General features: G+C 52.3%; 1 protein-coding gene across 1 annotated transcript in view; it reads right to left on the reverse strand.

Annotated features, from left to right (window-relative positions):
- The window catches only part of JADE2 (jade family PHD finger 2), a 70,463-nt gene that overhangs the window by 13,490 nt on the left and 41,842 nt on the right, over positions 1 to 15,131 (reverse strand). The window contains 4 exon segments of the mRNA XM_050312402.1: positions 452 to 913; positions 6,378 to 6,494; positions 7,001 to 7,168; positions 10,821 to 11,032. Of these exon segments, the coding sequence (XP_050168359.1) occupies positions 452 to 913; positions 6,378 to 6,494; positions 7,001 to 7,168; positions 10,821 to 11,032 (959 nt within the window).

Consider the following 15,131-nt stretch of genomic DNA (forward strand, 5'->3'; position numbering starts at 1 on the left):
CTCACTCCTGCCTTTCACACGTCTTGGATGCTTAATGGAAGTAAATAATGACATGTTCCCGTGCCTTGCTGCTGGAAAGCATCTGAGAGGCAGCACAGGGTAATTTTGAGCTTTCAGACTATTTAGACATAGTGGACACAAACTGCAGCATCATCTGCCTCCCATCCACCCCGCCCTGCCGAGGCACTCTCCCTGCACACATTTGTTATTCTGAACCCCCAGCTGAGACCAACACTGACTCACTCCATCAGTGTCAGTGTTTTGGCAGGGGTGATGTACACACACTGAGCACTGTTACGTTTCTGAATGAAGATGAAAGGACACAGCTTTTAAGGGGTCAGACTGAGCCGGGGCGGGGAACAGGGTTTGTGCTGCCCACAGTCCCCAGCACACACTGCAGCAGCCCTGATGGAGCACGTGGGGTACAGACTGAAGGAAAGGCTGTACTCACCCTCTCCAGGTCTTGCCTGAGGTGCATGAAGAGCTTTAGGCGTCGGTAGAGAACATCCTGCTCCTGCTGAGCCAAGTTGTCCACTTCGTCCGTTTTTGGTGTCAGCAGCGGTTTGTTGGAATTTGCTTTCCTCTTCAGCTTCCAGTACTGGTAGACAAAATCCACCAGCGATTCGCTCAGGTCGAGGTTCTCCGCCACCTCCGAGGGCTTCACGAGCTCATAGAAGTCCTCCTCCAGCTGCTGGAGCTTCTGCTTCCGCAGCGTCACCTTCTCCAAGTCCAGCTGGGCTTGGTCGGGCTCTGTCCGTGCCTCCTCGGGCAGTTTGGTGGCACCGCTGCTGTGCTCGAGGCAGAAGGACTTGAACTTCACCTCGTCGTTGTCTGCCAGGATGGTCCGCATGTCCAGGTTGTGGTCGAAGGCGCAGGTGACGTGGAACGCGGTGACGCAGGCGGGCATGGAGCACTGCGGGGCAGGGACAGGGCTCAGGGACAGGCAGAGCACCGGGGGTGGGGGGAGGACACCGACCAACCCAATGGGCAGCCCATGAACCCGGGAGAGCCACCTGGGTGAGCCCTGCCCACGTGACGGGTGCTCCGTGACACCCGCGCTGCCCCAGCCCTGCACGCCCAAAAGCTCAGAAACTCAAGCAGAACCCCAGGGTTCAAAAGGCATCAGTGGGCACCTTCCCACCTCACCCTCCTTTAATCCTTCCCCGTGACAGGCCCTGCTCATCTCCCACCTGCCACAACCAGGAGCTTCCCAAGACACGTCAAAAGCCAAAGAACAGCATCAGCCTATGGGACGCTCTGAGAACGTCAATTTGTCTCTCCTGATGGAGAAATGCTCATCTTTATTTCACCCTCAAGCTACCCCCCCCTCTGTTACCACCATTAAAGCCAACATGCCATTTTCATTGGAAGCACAGAGAACATGGCAAGGTTTATTTGTGCACATGGGATCTAAGCAGCAGCCAATGCTCCCAAATGCCTTCCTCCTCTGGAAATTATACACTCTAACTAGCTCCATTTAAAAAAAGAAAGAACAAAAAGGCAACCAGAGCAAAACACGTGGCTAGAATGTTGTCAGACTTGTATCAGATTAATTTTTTAACCATTTCCCTAACTTACCTCAGGCTTAAAATACTTTGAATCCTACGGGCAACAAACATCAGACTCTCCTACAGAGGAACTCCCACCCATCAGCACTGTGCCCCTGTCCACCTCAGCACCTTCCCTCTCTCTATTCATTAACTGGTTTTTAATGGCTCAGAGTGTCAGGTAATTATTTCAACCATAACCCATAAGAAATCAGTCTATTCCAGCTGCTAACGACCAGTTAAACTGCAATAATGAGACATTTTAAGTGGGCTATTAACTGTAGGCACCATTTGGAGTTAACAGAGGAACTGTTCTTGTTCAGGATGAAGATGCTCTCGTGGCCTGAAGGACCAGGTGGAGGCACGTGAAATTTCCTGGATGTTGATGACAAACCACTCACTTTTACTGCACCTTAATTCTCAAAAAGAAAACCAAATATACTCTGGTAGTAACTGAGGAACAAAATTTTAATCTTCATCCCATCCATCAGGCCTGAATCCTGCTCAGGAATCCAGGTGTGAACTTTTGACATTGCTGCTTTTAGATATTTTCCTTTGGTTTTTTTTAATGAATCTGCTGGTGCTCACACAGCTGCCAGGGCCAAGAAAAGCACAGGCAAGCATTGTCCAAGTCCTCCACTTCCAGGGCTCTCCAGGCCCTGTTCCAAAGCCTCCAAGACCAGTGGGAAGAGCTGGATGCAGCTCTGGCTGTACCAGCACGGCTCCAGGCAGTGATGCTGAGCACTAACTCCCCCAGGCACCACACAAAAGTGGATTATGAACTCTGACACCCTGTTAAATATGGCCATTTGGTCCTAATTTCAGTCTGAAATCATTCACAAAAACAGCTGATAACTTGCAAAGCTCAGCTCCCCCTGCCATGCTGCTGGTGCTTGCGTGGAGCCTGGCACTGTGAGGGACCCACTGGTGCTCCCGTGCCAGCCTGGGGCACCCACCACCCCAGCAGGCAGTGGGGGCCTGGCCTGCCACCCTGCCCATCCCATGGGACAAGCCCTGTCCCAGCCTCCCACACGGCTGAAGCACTGGCTCCGTTCTCCACTATTTATTTTTGGCAATGAGGGAGGGACAGAGGGAGCCCAGCCTGACTTGCAGCTTCCAGATTTACTCAGGGCAGTCAGTATATCACCCACTGGCTTTTGAAGCACACAGAGTGATGTCCCTTCCCTCCTGTTTCTGCCACCAGTGCTAAAAACAGCATTAACAAGATGGCTGTGTCTTCTGCCAGGACAACGTCCTGCTGACAGGAATGACCATCACTCCACCTTAGGAATAAAGCAAATCCAGTGACGCCCGCCCTGGATCTCTCCTCTGACAGATGGCAGGCAGCACTCGTCAGAAACTGTGCCCAAAATGCAAACAGAAAATAATTAGGCAGCTCAGCTGACAGGGCAACAAAGAAAGGTACCTGGTCAGCCACAGCTACTGAAGGACCTTGGATAAACTAAGGATAAAAACATATTGATCCCTCCCAGAATGGCGCTGGAATGAAGCCACTCGTGATGGCAGGGAGGGATCTGCCACCCAGAATAACCCAGGCTCAAAAACTGGCTTCGTTATTGATCGTGCTTCGTTATCTCACAGCGCCTTCCATTCAAGGGTTTCAGCATGCTTTGCTTATCCAGGCAAATCCATTCCCAAACACAATTCCAAGAGAGAGAGAGAGAGGGTGAAAACTGCCCCAGAGATGAACGTGGGCTGTTAATTAGCCCGCAAATCACTCTTCCTGGGAAGAAACAGAGGGATGGTTTTAGTTGCCAAGGAAATTCAAACAGAAGTTCAGCAGCTTGCAGTGGTGCTCCACTGCAGCCTGGGACCGGAGGGGAAGGAAGCGGCTCCTCCAAGAGACCTGTGAGGGGAGCTCAGGAAGGAAAAATTAATTACCGGTGCTGAACGCCGGCCAAGCCATCAGAGACAACACTTCTGCATCCTTACAGAGCTACCACGTGGTTCTCTGTGACCACAGATGGTCTGGACGCCGGCAGAGCTTCTCAGCCGAGACAGGCAGTGTCAGCCCCCCAGACACCCCCGAGGATGGGGGGCAGCACGGGGCACACACACTGCCCTTCCCCTCCTGACACCCTGTGCCTTGCCAGGGCTACAGGCACAACCACGAGACAGCTTCGGGAACCACCACACCAGTTATCCCAGGGGAGGGGGACCAGGGGCACAAGCAGCTCGAGGGGAGCGGGCAGCAGCGGGCAGAGGAGCAACGATGGACAAGCGAGTGGTGGAGGACATTTCCAACGGCTTTTCCTCCAAAAAACAACAAAAGGTAAGCTGGAAGATGATGGTAGCAGAAGACTGTGCCCTTTGGAGAAGCCTGCCAGCAACTAACAGAGCCCTGGCATTCCATGCTGCCTCAGTTACCTCTTCCTGTCTCTCTGACAAGTGAGGAGGAGGGAGCTGGGTCCCAAAAAAGCATGGTCAGGACTCGGGCTGCACCAGAGCCCGGCTCCTGGCACTCTCCTTTCCACCTCAGCAATGCAAACAAGAAAATTCCTGCTGCATACTGAGCTCTCTGGCATCTCCTGATGTCTGACCACAAGAACCACCATGAAATAATGACTTCCCCTGAGCAGGAGCTAGGGAAAGGCCGTCTCCAGGACTGCATCCCTGCAGCATCCGGGAGCTCTGGCTCAGCTACAGCCACACCAAATTACACTGGGCTCACAGCTCTGTACCAGGAAGCAAGGGATGAGTTACATGCAATCAGCAAGGGCAGAGGCGTTGAGAGCAGTGGGGAGCCCTTCCTCAGGCTGCCCTGGGTTTGTTTCCCTTCTGATGGACAAATTCGGATGGGGACAAACACCTCCACACACAGAGGTGCCCGTGCAAAGGTTTCTCACATTTATCTTTGCAAATGTGGTTTAGGTGGGTGTTTTCTTCAGCTGTGGTGCCGCCTCTGAGCATCCCATGCCCTGCTGGGATGACAGTCTCCCGCCTCCTGGATTCCACCATTGCAAAACCCACTTGGAAAACTCCCTCCTGGAAGCACCGTCCTTCCTTCCCCAGACCTGCCCACCTGCAGCACCTGATTCCTGCTGCCAAGAATAAACACCCACTGCTTTTGCAGAAAACAACCCCTCCTTTCAGAGCTGGGTCACAAACCCGAAATGCTGACAAAGGTGGATCACACCTGCACAAACAGGCACCAGCACAAAATATGCTCCATAAACACAAGCTTTCAAAACAGAGCTCTGTACCACTGAAGAGTACAGAGCATATTTATTTGTCTATGGGTGCTGATTTACCCTATAAATCCTTAAATAAGGGCACTGCCTGCTTTCTTTTCACTTCTCCCCCTTTCCCTTGAAGCAAAACCATCCTGCACACGCCAGGGTGGCCTCAGCAAGCGCTCCAGTGACAATTTCACCAGGACTTATAAACTGTGAACTGCTGGCACATGAGACAAGAAGGCTCCTGTTCCATCATCTCAGGTGACCTTTAATGCAAATCCACCCAGTCCCCGGGATCTCACGGCTCCCATGTCATGCTGGCACTAAGAGGATGAAGCCTGAGAGACGCTGAATTCTTTTTGATGCTGCCAAGCCTGTTTGCCTCCTTCCCTGCCCCTCTGTTCTTTGAAAGCAGTTGCCATTCTGACACACTATCTCCATCTGGCAGGGTGAATAAGCACCCAGAGCCATCAAAAAAGAAGTGACTCAGTGCTACAGATTTAAAGAAGTATTGTGAAATTTCGTTTCAAACTATGGGGATTACTTTTAAACAGCTCCCTTTAAAGGCTTAAACCCAAGACGATGGCATAAACACAGTGGAGCCTGCAGACCTCCTATCCCTGCTGTCCTTCTGCAAACAGGCAGCTGCTTCTGGTCCCCCATCATCACCACTGTGTACACCAACCTCCCTGGTGCAGCTCATGCTGCTGTACCAGAGCTGATCCCCTGGGATTGCTGCACATCCCAAACTTTCTCTCCATTTTTCAAAGCCTAATGGCTCTTCCATTTCCCCCTGCATGCCAAGGCTGCTCCAGTACCTGCTCTGCCAATGGAAGCAACCGGTACAGTAGAGCAGCAGACGCTCCAGCCCATCCCCAGGGATCACCAGGACATCACACTGGCCAAGCAGGGGGAAGGAGGGGGAATCCCGGGGTTCAGCAAGGCTCCCCAGATGCTCTCACACCAGGTGTGCTGCATTTTGGATGGGAGCTTCTACTCTTTGCTCCCCAGGTAGAGGGATCACAGGGTGGGAAGCTCTGTCCCACTTTTGCAACAGAAAGCCCAGAGCATCCTGCTTTCCATCTGAAAAGAGAATGTTTGTCCCTCCTGCTGCAAGGAGGGCAGGTAATCAGCAGTACTGCATCTCTGCAGTAGTTTGGTTAGGTGTGGCAAAACAGAAAATGTGGAAATGCAATACATACTTTATCTTCCAAGCCAGCACAGTAGTGAGGACCCTCCAAGCCTGGGGTTCCCTGATACCCCCCCAGCTGAAACCCCAAGTGTTTGTGAAATACTTGAGCTATGTATCTCATGAGCAGCTCACTTTCCTGGTAGCTTCACGAAGCTCTTCTGCTGGAAATTCCTGATCCAAACCCAGGTCATTTGCAGTCCCAGTAATTAGTGTCACTACAGCAACATCACCGTGTAATGCAAAGAAAGTTAATCTAGATTTCTAGCACTCAGTGCATTAGATTGCAAACAACATCTGATGATGCCTGATCTGATGTTGTTAGGTTTACTCAGAGCACAAATAAGCCTTGGCCAGACTGTCCTCCAGCACCTCCAGAACTTCCAGTGGCTGATACAGGTACAACCCTGGAGGTCTGAGTGTCTTCAGTGCCAAGCTACATACCTGAATACATGTCCCAGTGCACTCCTTGCAGAGGCTGCAGGACAAAGCCCATCTGCTTGCTGGGATATGTGAGATCTTCGTAATGGGTTCCATTTTTTCAGGACATCCAATGCTAACCTGGCCACGAGACAGAAGACAAGTTGTAAATACTGGCCACCATCCCACACCTCCTACAAGGGGGTGTCTGTGGCAGTCTGAATGAGGGATGGATTACATTTATTACTTTTGGGGGTCAGTTGCAATTTTGATTAAAAAAAAACCCAAAGCCACATCTGGATGAAACAGGAGGAAAAATATATGTTGGTGTTTCCTCTGAATTAATTCCTCCTGTGGATGTTGGTTTGTATCTCAAATGGGCACAGGAAATTAGCTTTACTCTGCTACACAGAGCTCTGCCCCCCAGCTCTGTGCCCCTGCACCCCAGCTCTGTGCCCTCCCTTCACAGGGTGCCCCTTGGCTGCTAATTAAACACACGGCCTGATGACTGCCTCGCATCGCTCTGGCACAGCTTAATGAGCCAACCTGGGCTTGCTATTTAGACCACTAATGAATGGTCTGGGCCGAGACCTGAAGCCAGGTCTGTGCCCAGCCACGTGTCACGAGGAGGCTGCAAAACATCTTACTTCAGGAATCCATAAGGCACAGCTAACGTGGACCCATTTCGTCCCGCTCCGCGTGGGCTTCAGCGCTCCCCCTCTCTTGGGGCACAGCAGACACTTGGGCTGAACTCCCAGGGCACAGGTCCGGCACAGCCAGCTCCCGATGGGGACCTTCAGGATGCCGTAGCACGCCTGTGCAGACAGCAGGGAGGAGGGTTAGTCCCAGCAGCCAGGATGAGCATCCTCCCACACCTCCTCCGTCAGTCACTCCCACCTTTCTTACGGCCGCTGCACCCCAATAAACAGCAGACTCAAAGCAGTGCCAAAGCCCCAGACAGCGAGGTTAAGCTCTTCCTTCCTTACTGCCTTCTTCCCTGTTTTCACATGGATACTCGTGGCAGACCAGTATGTCCAGGGCTTTAATTAAAAATTCCAGGCTGGGAGTGGGCAACCAGGCCGCTCCATCAGAGCACCCGCCACCGGCAGCTCTGCGGTTTGGACATCTGCCCACTCAGCTCCTGCCTGTTCCCAACCCATGACAACCCAGAGGAGTAAGAAATGCTGTGCAGAGAAATCCTCTGAGGTCACTGAGGGCTGAAAAGCCACAAGCCCATGATTAAGAAAGTTGGTCACACTGGTTACAGACCCAGAGCAGCCCAAAGAGGAAGCAAAAATAACTACGGAAAGGTAAAAAGGGGAAACCAACAGCCATGAATGTAAATTAGATGAGAGGAACCAAAGAGGGCGATAAATCTTAAGGATGACACATCTAAAGCAGGCATGGACAAATCCACAGCCAAGAGAGTGAGAACTGAAGGACTTGGGTCGCCCACGGAGCTCCCTGACCTGCTGTGGTAACACAGCATGCAGAGAAGCCAAAGTGTTTCATAAACATTTCTCTTCTGTACTTGGGGAAGAGCCAAATGATAAGCTAAGCTGTATCACATAATGATAAACTACTTTCCACTTTGACCATAATTCATGATTATACTAAACAGCTACTACTAAAACTAGGCCGTTTTTAACCAGCAGGTCCTGATAACTCGCACTTAAAGGGTTTTCAGAGGGTGACACACACTGCCTTGGGCACTGACACAGGGCTGTGGCACTATTTAAAGTGAGGAGATGTAATTAATTCTAGATCTGGCTGCTCTGACATCCCTGCAGAAGGCAAGCAGGCAGGGCTGACAAGGACCCCCAGCACTGGTGGCTTCATGTTGAGCCCAGGCATTTGTCGGCTCCACTTCTACAAGTTTACCCCCAAAAGAACAGCTTTTCATCCTGCTGCTGCAGGGCACTGTCACCGTGACTGACAGTGTTGCAAGAAGGGACAGGGACAGAGGGGGCACACGGAGATGGGTGAGCGTGGGAAAAACACATCTTCAGTCTTTACTGGCCAAGAACAGACTTCATAACGTGACTTTAGGCTGCCCCAAATCACAAATTGACTCTGATAGCAATATCCAAGGGGGAAAAGCCACTTTATGAACAGATTATTGGGATAACAAGGAATTAAGGGAGGTAATATTATTGCTGTGAGTCTACACGGTTCAGAGAGACTTAACTGTGTGTTTCACAGTGCCTCCAAATCTGGTAGATAAATCATCTCTGGAACAGAGTTTTATAAAGCACGTGATTTAGTACCAGACAAGAATCAGCCTGATATGTACTACCAGGAGAGTAAACTGGCAGACTGATCTCAAAATCCAGGGGAAAGCAGGAATTATGACCAGGTGTCCACCCCTAGCAGATTCTTGGCTCCTGGTTATTTATTTCTAGTGGTTTTAGAGCAGCTGAAGGTGGAATTCTCCTGCTTAGGAGCAAATACTACAGGGTCTATGTCCTGGACAAGGAGCAGCTCTAGAAACGAGGTGCATTACCAGCTAAACACACCTTCCCACGTCCAGCACCAGGCAAAAGGTGGAACATGGAGCCAGAGGAGCTCTGAATAGGAGCAGAGCAGCTATTTCTATCACTGTCTGTCACGGGCGCAACAGCACTGAGAAGGGGGTGCCAAAAAAACGGGGAGGATGCCAAGCCCTAGACAAGCTTGGTGTGGTCCATGGAACAGAGGGCGGGCTCAGCCACGTGCCCACACCAGGGAATTCAGTAACGACAGGACCGTGGCACGGCGGCTGGAAACTGGAGGTGGATCGTTCCCGTGCTGAACAGAAGAGTGACGCTGCCACTGTGAGAGCAGTGAACCGTGGTTTAGCAGCAGGGGGTGGGGTTCCACCTCGCTGGCAATTTTAAAACAACTGCACATGCCTTCTGAGAGCCACGCTTCGTGGGAATTAATTAATAGCGAGCCTCGTGGCTTGTTATGCAGATGAGATGATCACAACGATACCTTCTGGCACCATAACCCACCAGCGTGTGGTCCTGAGCCCCTTCCCGACGGGATGCAGGGTGGCAGAGTGACAACCAGCACCCCTGTGCCTGCAGGTCCCCAGCAGGTTTGGGATGTGGGGCTGGCAAAGGCACAGGGCAGGTTAGGTAAGAACCATGATGCCATGTAACACCCTGCACTGTGGCTCTGGCTTAGTGGCTTAGGGTGTAAATTGGGGCAGAGATTAAATCAGGGGCAGCTTATGGGCTGGCACAGGGCTTAGGGCTGGACTCTGTTCCCTGAAAACAAGGGAAAATCCCTCTTTCAACAGGTTTGAAATCCATCCTGCTGTGTCCCCTCCTGCAGCACTGGGGCTGCTGCTGAAAGCAGAGCCCACGGGGTGCCACAGCTCCCCCCGAGCCCCTGCCGTGGCACACGCCAGCTCACAGCCTGACACTGCCACTTGGGCTCGCCAGAAAAGAACCCAACACAAAAAAAGCACCCCAACCCCAACCCTGAATCATTCTGGTATTTTGTGGGATCTGATTCACTGATGGAAACCATTCAAAACACCCACCTCCCGCAACTATAGATATCTCCAGTGCTCTCCCACCTCCAGGAAGCGCTGATGGAAAAGCTGCCCAAAAGATGAGCAAATGGCTCTCTTTAGAACTAAAAAAAACCAAAACCTTTCACACAGAGGGTGAAGCCCAGGAGCTGCTGTCCCCCACCACACGCTGCTTCCCCTCAAAGCACCACCACTAAAACCTCCCTGGGCCCACGTGGGACCCAGGAGACCCTCACTTGGCTGCCTCCTCCTTGACAAGGTTTCCCCAAAAGCAGGAGCCCACAGACCCCTCCAGCAAGGGCTTGAAGCATTTGCATTCAGTTCTAAAAATAAAATTATTTTCCTCCAGGTAGCAAAATAAAATGAAATCCCACGCTCATACAGCGGGGAAGCTGGGACAGAAACCCTGCAATGTGAGACAGAGCTGGTGGAGCGGGAAGGTCCCACCACCCCCAGATGAAGTGGAGGAGGAGGCCAGGGGGTCTGTGCAATCCCACCCCTCTGGTGAGCGCAGGGATGCAGACCTAATTCCCACCAAGCCACCAGCCAGTCCTGTACACGGTGCCGGGATGCTAAAGGTCCCACTGAAGTTCAAAAAAATGGGATAAAGAAAGAAGAATAAGTGCAGCAACGGATGAGGAGACATAAAACACCACAGAGACCAGAGAATAAGGAGGAAGGAGAAATTCAGCCTCTGGTTGTGCACTTCTGTGGGCACTTACAAAGGGCTGGGGGTAAGGAAGTAAGAAAAGCAAGCTTGCTGAGCTGCCAGCTATTCGAAACCCCAGTGCCATGCTCGCTCCCCTCGAGCTACCTGGGAATCCATCAGGAAAGCTTAACAGGAGTCTAGAGCAGCCCAGGGGCAGGGGGACAGTGGGGATGGGAGGAACCCAGGGGCAGGCACCAGAGCACGAGCAGCAGAGCCCAGCCCTGCCACGGGGGCTCACCTGGTGCACGCAGACGTTGCACTTGTCACAAAACACCATCTCGTTGCCGTCCTCCCCCTCGGGCGAGCGGCACACGTCGCACACCACGTCCTCGTCGTACTCGATGCCCAGGCCCTCCTCGGTCTCGATGGCGATGTTCATGTTCTCGTAGCACATGGTCTCCAGCTCCTCCAGCACTCGCTCCAGGGTGATCTCGTCCAGCTCGGGCTTTTCTGCAAAGGCAGAAGGCAGAGGATGAGGGCGAAGCCGCGGATGCAGCTCCCGCCTTCGGGGAGCGCTTCGCGAAGGGCTGAGCGTTTCCCATCGCGGCTCCGGAGGCAAATCCGCGGCGACGGGAGAAGCGACGATTCGGAAAACGGCTGCTCCTAACCCGGGATGCAGTTTGTATTTCACAGACAGCAACAAAATATTGCTGCTGGCCCAGAGGAAAGAAACCCATTCTGCTGAAGCAATGCGGATAATTGGGGCTGACAGTTTAAACGTTCAAGGAGACAAGTTTTGCAAAGATGCTTTTTCTGCAGCGAGGGCTCAGACAAGCTCTGGCAACACAAAGTCAGTGCTTTAATTGTTAAGACTGAAAACTGACCCTTCTAAAGCCAATTAAATGGAACTGTAAAACTGAAGCCAAAGGAGGAAATTGAGGGTAAATGAGGGGGTTTTTTACCTGGTTGGGTTTAGCAGAATCAGAAGGCTGGACCCAGGTGGGTCTTTTATTCCCCCCACACCAGGATCTTTAACATCTCTGGAAGAGATGCTTCATGAGAGCTTTCTCCACAGAGACAACAAGGAACACCAGGACAATAACCAGGAGAGGTTTTTTCAGAGCAGCAACCTCTAGCAGTGGAACACCCAGCTGCCTTTAGAAGGGGGATGCTGCTGCCAGGAGCTCAGCAGCACTGAAGTGGTGCCACACAGAATGCTGGCCCCAAAAGTGACACTTTTCACCTGCACACAAAGATCCTGGTGCCATAAACACATTGTGAGGTCACTCCAGGTAAGGAAAAAAAGAAAGAAAAAAATCTGTCAGCAGCAGGAGTGAGGCTCTCTGCAAAGGGTTAGAGGCAGAGTTAAACCCTCACCACACCCTGTCTCCTCCCATGAGCACTATCTCATCACCCAAGGTGGCAGAGAGATGAGGACAGAAGTACCAGCAGAATGCAATACAAAACAATTAAACTTTGCATTTCATTAGTGTGTATCATCCAGAATGGGGCAGACAGTGGAGGAGCATGACCCGCACTGCCGTCCACCCTCCTTCCTGCAAAAAAATGGGAGAAAACACCTCACTTATGAGCAGAGAGGGAGGAAAAAAAGGCTGGAGGAAGCACTCATAAGGAACAGTTACTAATTAAATGTTCAGTGAAAAATCTGACTTCCTCTCGAGCCACAGTGTGATGTCCTGCCCTGGACTGAGCTCCGGAGCCCTGAGAAGCCCCCAGGATTGGGGAGGGCTGGGGTTGAGGGGGTCCCAGACAGTGCTCCCAGCACCTCTGGCTGGCTGGGGCTGGCAGAGGCTGCACGATTCCCCCACAGCCACCAACTGGCTGAAAAAAACTCTGTCAAGGGGGAAAGCACCCCGTAGGCGAGCTCGGCGAGCACACACACCATTGTCTGCCTTTTTCAGCTCTTCCCCAGTGTTTCGCATTGGCACGGTTTCCCTTGGCTTGACAAGTCTCTGCAAACATCCAGCCTGGCATTTTACACGTCTATGTCGAGTCTGAGATACCATCTAAGACAGACAACACTGTTCCCTATCACAGCCCTTTCAAGAGCTGGAGCTGCTGTGCTCCAACACGCCAAGGAACCTGCCGGTACTTGTTGGATTCCGGAGCGGCCCCGGCGATGGGCGCGCGATCCCGGCCGAGCCCAGGGCTGGCACCACCGGCCTGGGGCTGCTGGAGCTCAGCAATGTGAGGCATCCTGTTCTAGAACAGCGAGTTCTGAGCACCAGAGCTGGGGCACAGCCACCGTCCTGCCCTTGGCACGGTGCAGGTCGGACGCAACAGGTCAGGAAGCACAAAATCGTGGAATGGGTTGGGTTGGAAGGGAGCTTAAAGATCACCTCGTTCCAACCCTCTTTCACAGGCAGGGACACCTTCCACCAGCCCAGGTTGCTCCAAGCCCCTCCAACCTGGCCTTGGACACTTCCAGGGATGTGGCAGCCACAGTTTCTCTGGGCAACCTGTGCCAGGGCCTGCCAACCCTCCCAGGGAACAATTTCTTCCCAATATCTAATCTAAATCGACCCTCCTTCAACTTTAGGCCACTCCCATCTGTCCTATCATTGCATGCATGTTACAGAGAAAGCCAGAGCATTATCTTTGCCTTAATGGAGTCCCTTCACAAACACACCACCCAAGGTGCACTTGCTCAACACAACTTTATGCGAGTATTAAACCAGTCCAGCAAGAATATCCTCCTCTTGGTCAGGGTTTCAACTCCCTGTCTGTCACTACGAGCCTGGGCACTGGAGTGTCAGCCTGCATTTACTCTCTTCCTCCCAACATTTCAGGCTCTGCTTCTCTGGAAAGCATTAAGGTGTTCCCAGTGTTTTTTTCCCACGTGCTTTCCAGAGCTGCCCTGAGCTCAGAGGACAGGGCAGGCAGAGAGCTGGCAGCTGCAGGCAGCATGAGGAAGGAAAGGGAGGGTGTTTTCCACAGGAACCATGACCCTGACCTGCCCACAGGGTTGGGATCACGTTGGCACTGCCACCGTTCCGCTTCACCTCGAGTGGAAACAACCGGCGCCCATCCCATCTCCTGCATTTTCCATCATCACCTGCTTAACCCTGGGAAGGAAGTTCATGCTGATCCCAAAAACTCCTGCTCCGGAGCAAGAGCAGCCCCTCGGGGAGGGGGTTTCCTTATCAGCCTCCGAGCCGTGTGGCTGCTGCACCATCGGCTGGGAGAATATAGATCCGTGGGTCCCACCCACGCAGGCGCTGTGCCACTCCACTCAGATGTGATTACACGAGGGACACGTTTGCCAAGCGTCATTCCCAGCACCTCCGAGCTTATTGAACCGACAATTGCACTTGATGGGGATGAAGCGATTAATCGTTTATGAAACACTAAACAATGGGGCCTGGGGGTGAAGCGCTTTTTCCATTTGTGCTCCATTTATCTCCTTCTGCATCACACGAGGTTCGTGCTATTTAAACTCCATTCATAAAATTGTCGTCTTCTTGGCTGTGAAAACGCTCTCGTTATTGACCGTGGCCAGCCAAGGGGAAAACACAAAAACCCGGTGCACACGCACAAGTGACACTACTGCTGTCCCCAAGGAAGGAAAAGTAAAGACACAGATACTGATCTTGGCTGCAAAAGGATAAATCCAGTGACACCCACGTTTTGAGACCATCACCAGGACAGTGGACTCTACCTGCTGGCCAACAGAACTACTTTCACCTTTTGGTTAAGGTATGCCAAGGTCTTGTAGGGAAAGTGGGGGAGAAAAGGAAGCTTTTCTGAGCCTCCACTGAGAAAGGCAGTGTAGCCACAAACTTCTCCAGAGTTCCTGTCCAGAGGAATGCAGGCAGGAATGAGACTTCCATCGCATGCCAATACAATCACCAGCGATGTTCAGAACACTGACACGGGAGGAAAAGGCTCCATGTCCCATCACCCCTTCCAGGAGGCCACCTGCACACTCCTCATTAGCACTGAGTGTGTTAATGATGATGGGTTTTGATGTTGCCACCCAGCCCCCCCAAGACACCCTGGCATTACCCTGCAGTGGGAAGGGCTGTTATCCAGGGAATGCTGCCTCCCATGCCATCCCAGATGGACAAAACCTGTCCCCTCTCTACAAGGGGCAGGGTGCTGGGGGGTGGCACATCCCCAGCTAAGGGAAGGGTCAGAAAGGGGGACTTTGCTTCAGAAATGGAGGAGGAGAAGAGGTGCAGATGATGATGCACTATAGGAGGTCTCCAGATCTGATTCAGGGAGGGCAAACATGAAGGGACTTCGCTCCAAGCAAGAAACTCTTCACTGTATCTCTGCATCAGGGTCCGCCACGACCCCTGAAGCTCCACAGACACCCAGCCCTCCAGTTATCCCAGGGGCTTCCAAGGGGCCCAGCCCCAACCCCACACAACTCAGCTCCCCCAGCTGCCCTTCCAGCCCCTGAAACACAGACCATAAATGCTTTATCCCCAAGGGGCTGGGCTGGCACCGGGGCCACAGCGCCGCGTCTGGGAGGAGCACCGGGCACATTCCTTCACACAACGCCGCTCTCCGTTATAATTACGTCTGTAAGACCGTAATTTATGTGGCATGAAGGAGCAATATTCTTCTGCTAAATGAATTCTCA

This window comes from Myiozetetes cayanensis, unplaced genomic scaffold (assembly GCF_022539395.1).
Source record: "Myiozetetes cayanensis isolate MyiCay16 unplaced genomic scaffold, myiCay2020 scf17, whole genome shotgun sequence".
Lineage (NCBI taxonomy): Eukaryota > Metazoa > Chordata > Aves > Passeriformes > Tyrannidae > Myiozetetes > Myiozetetes cayanensis.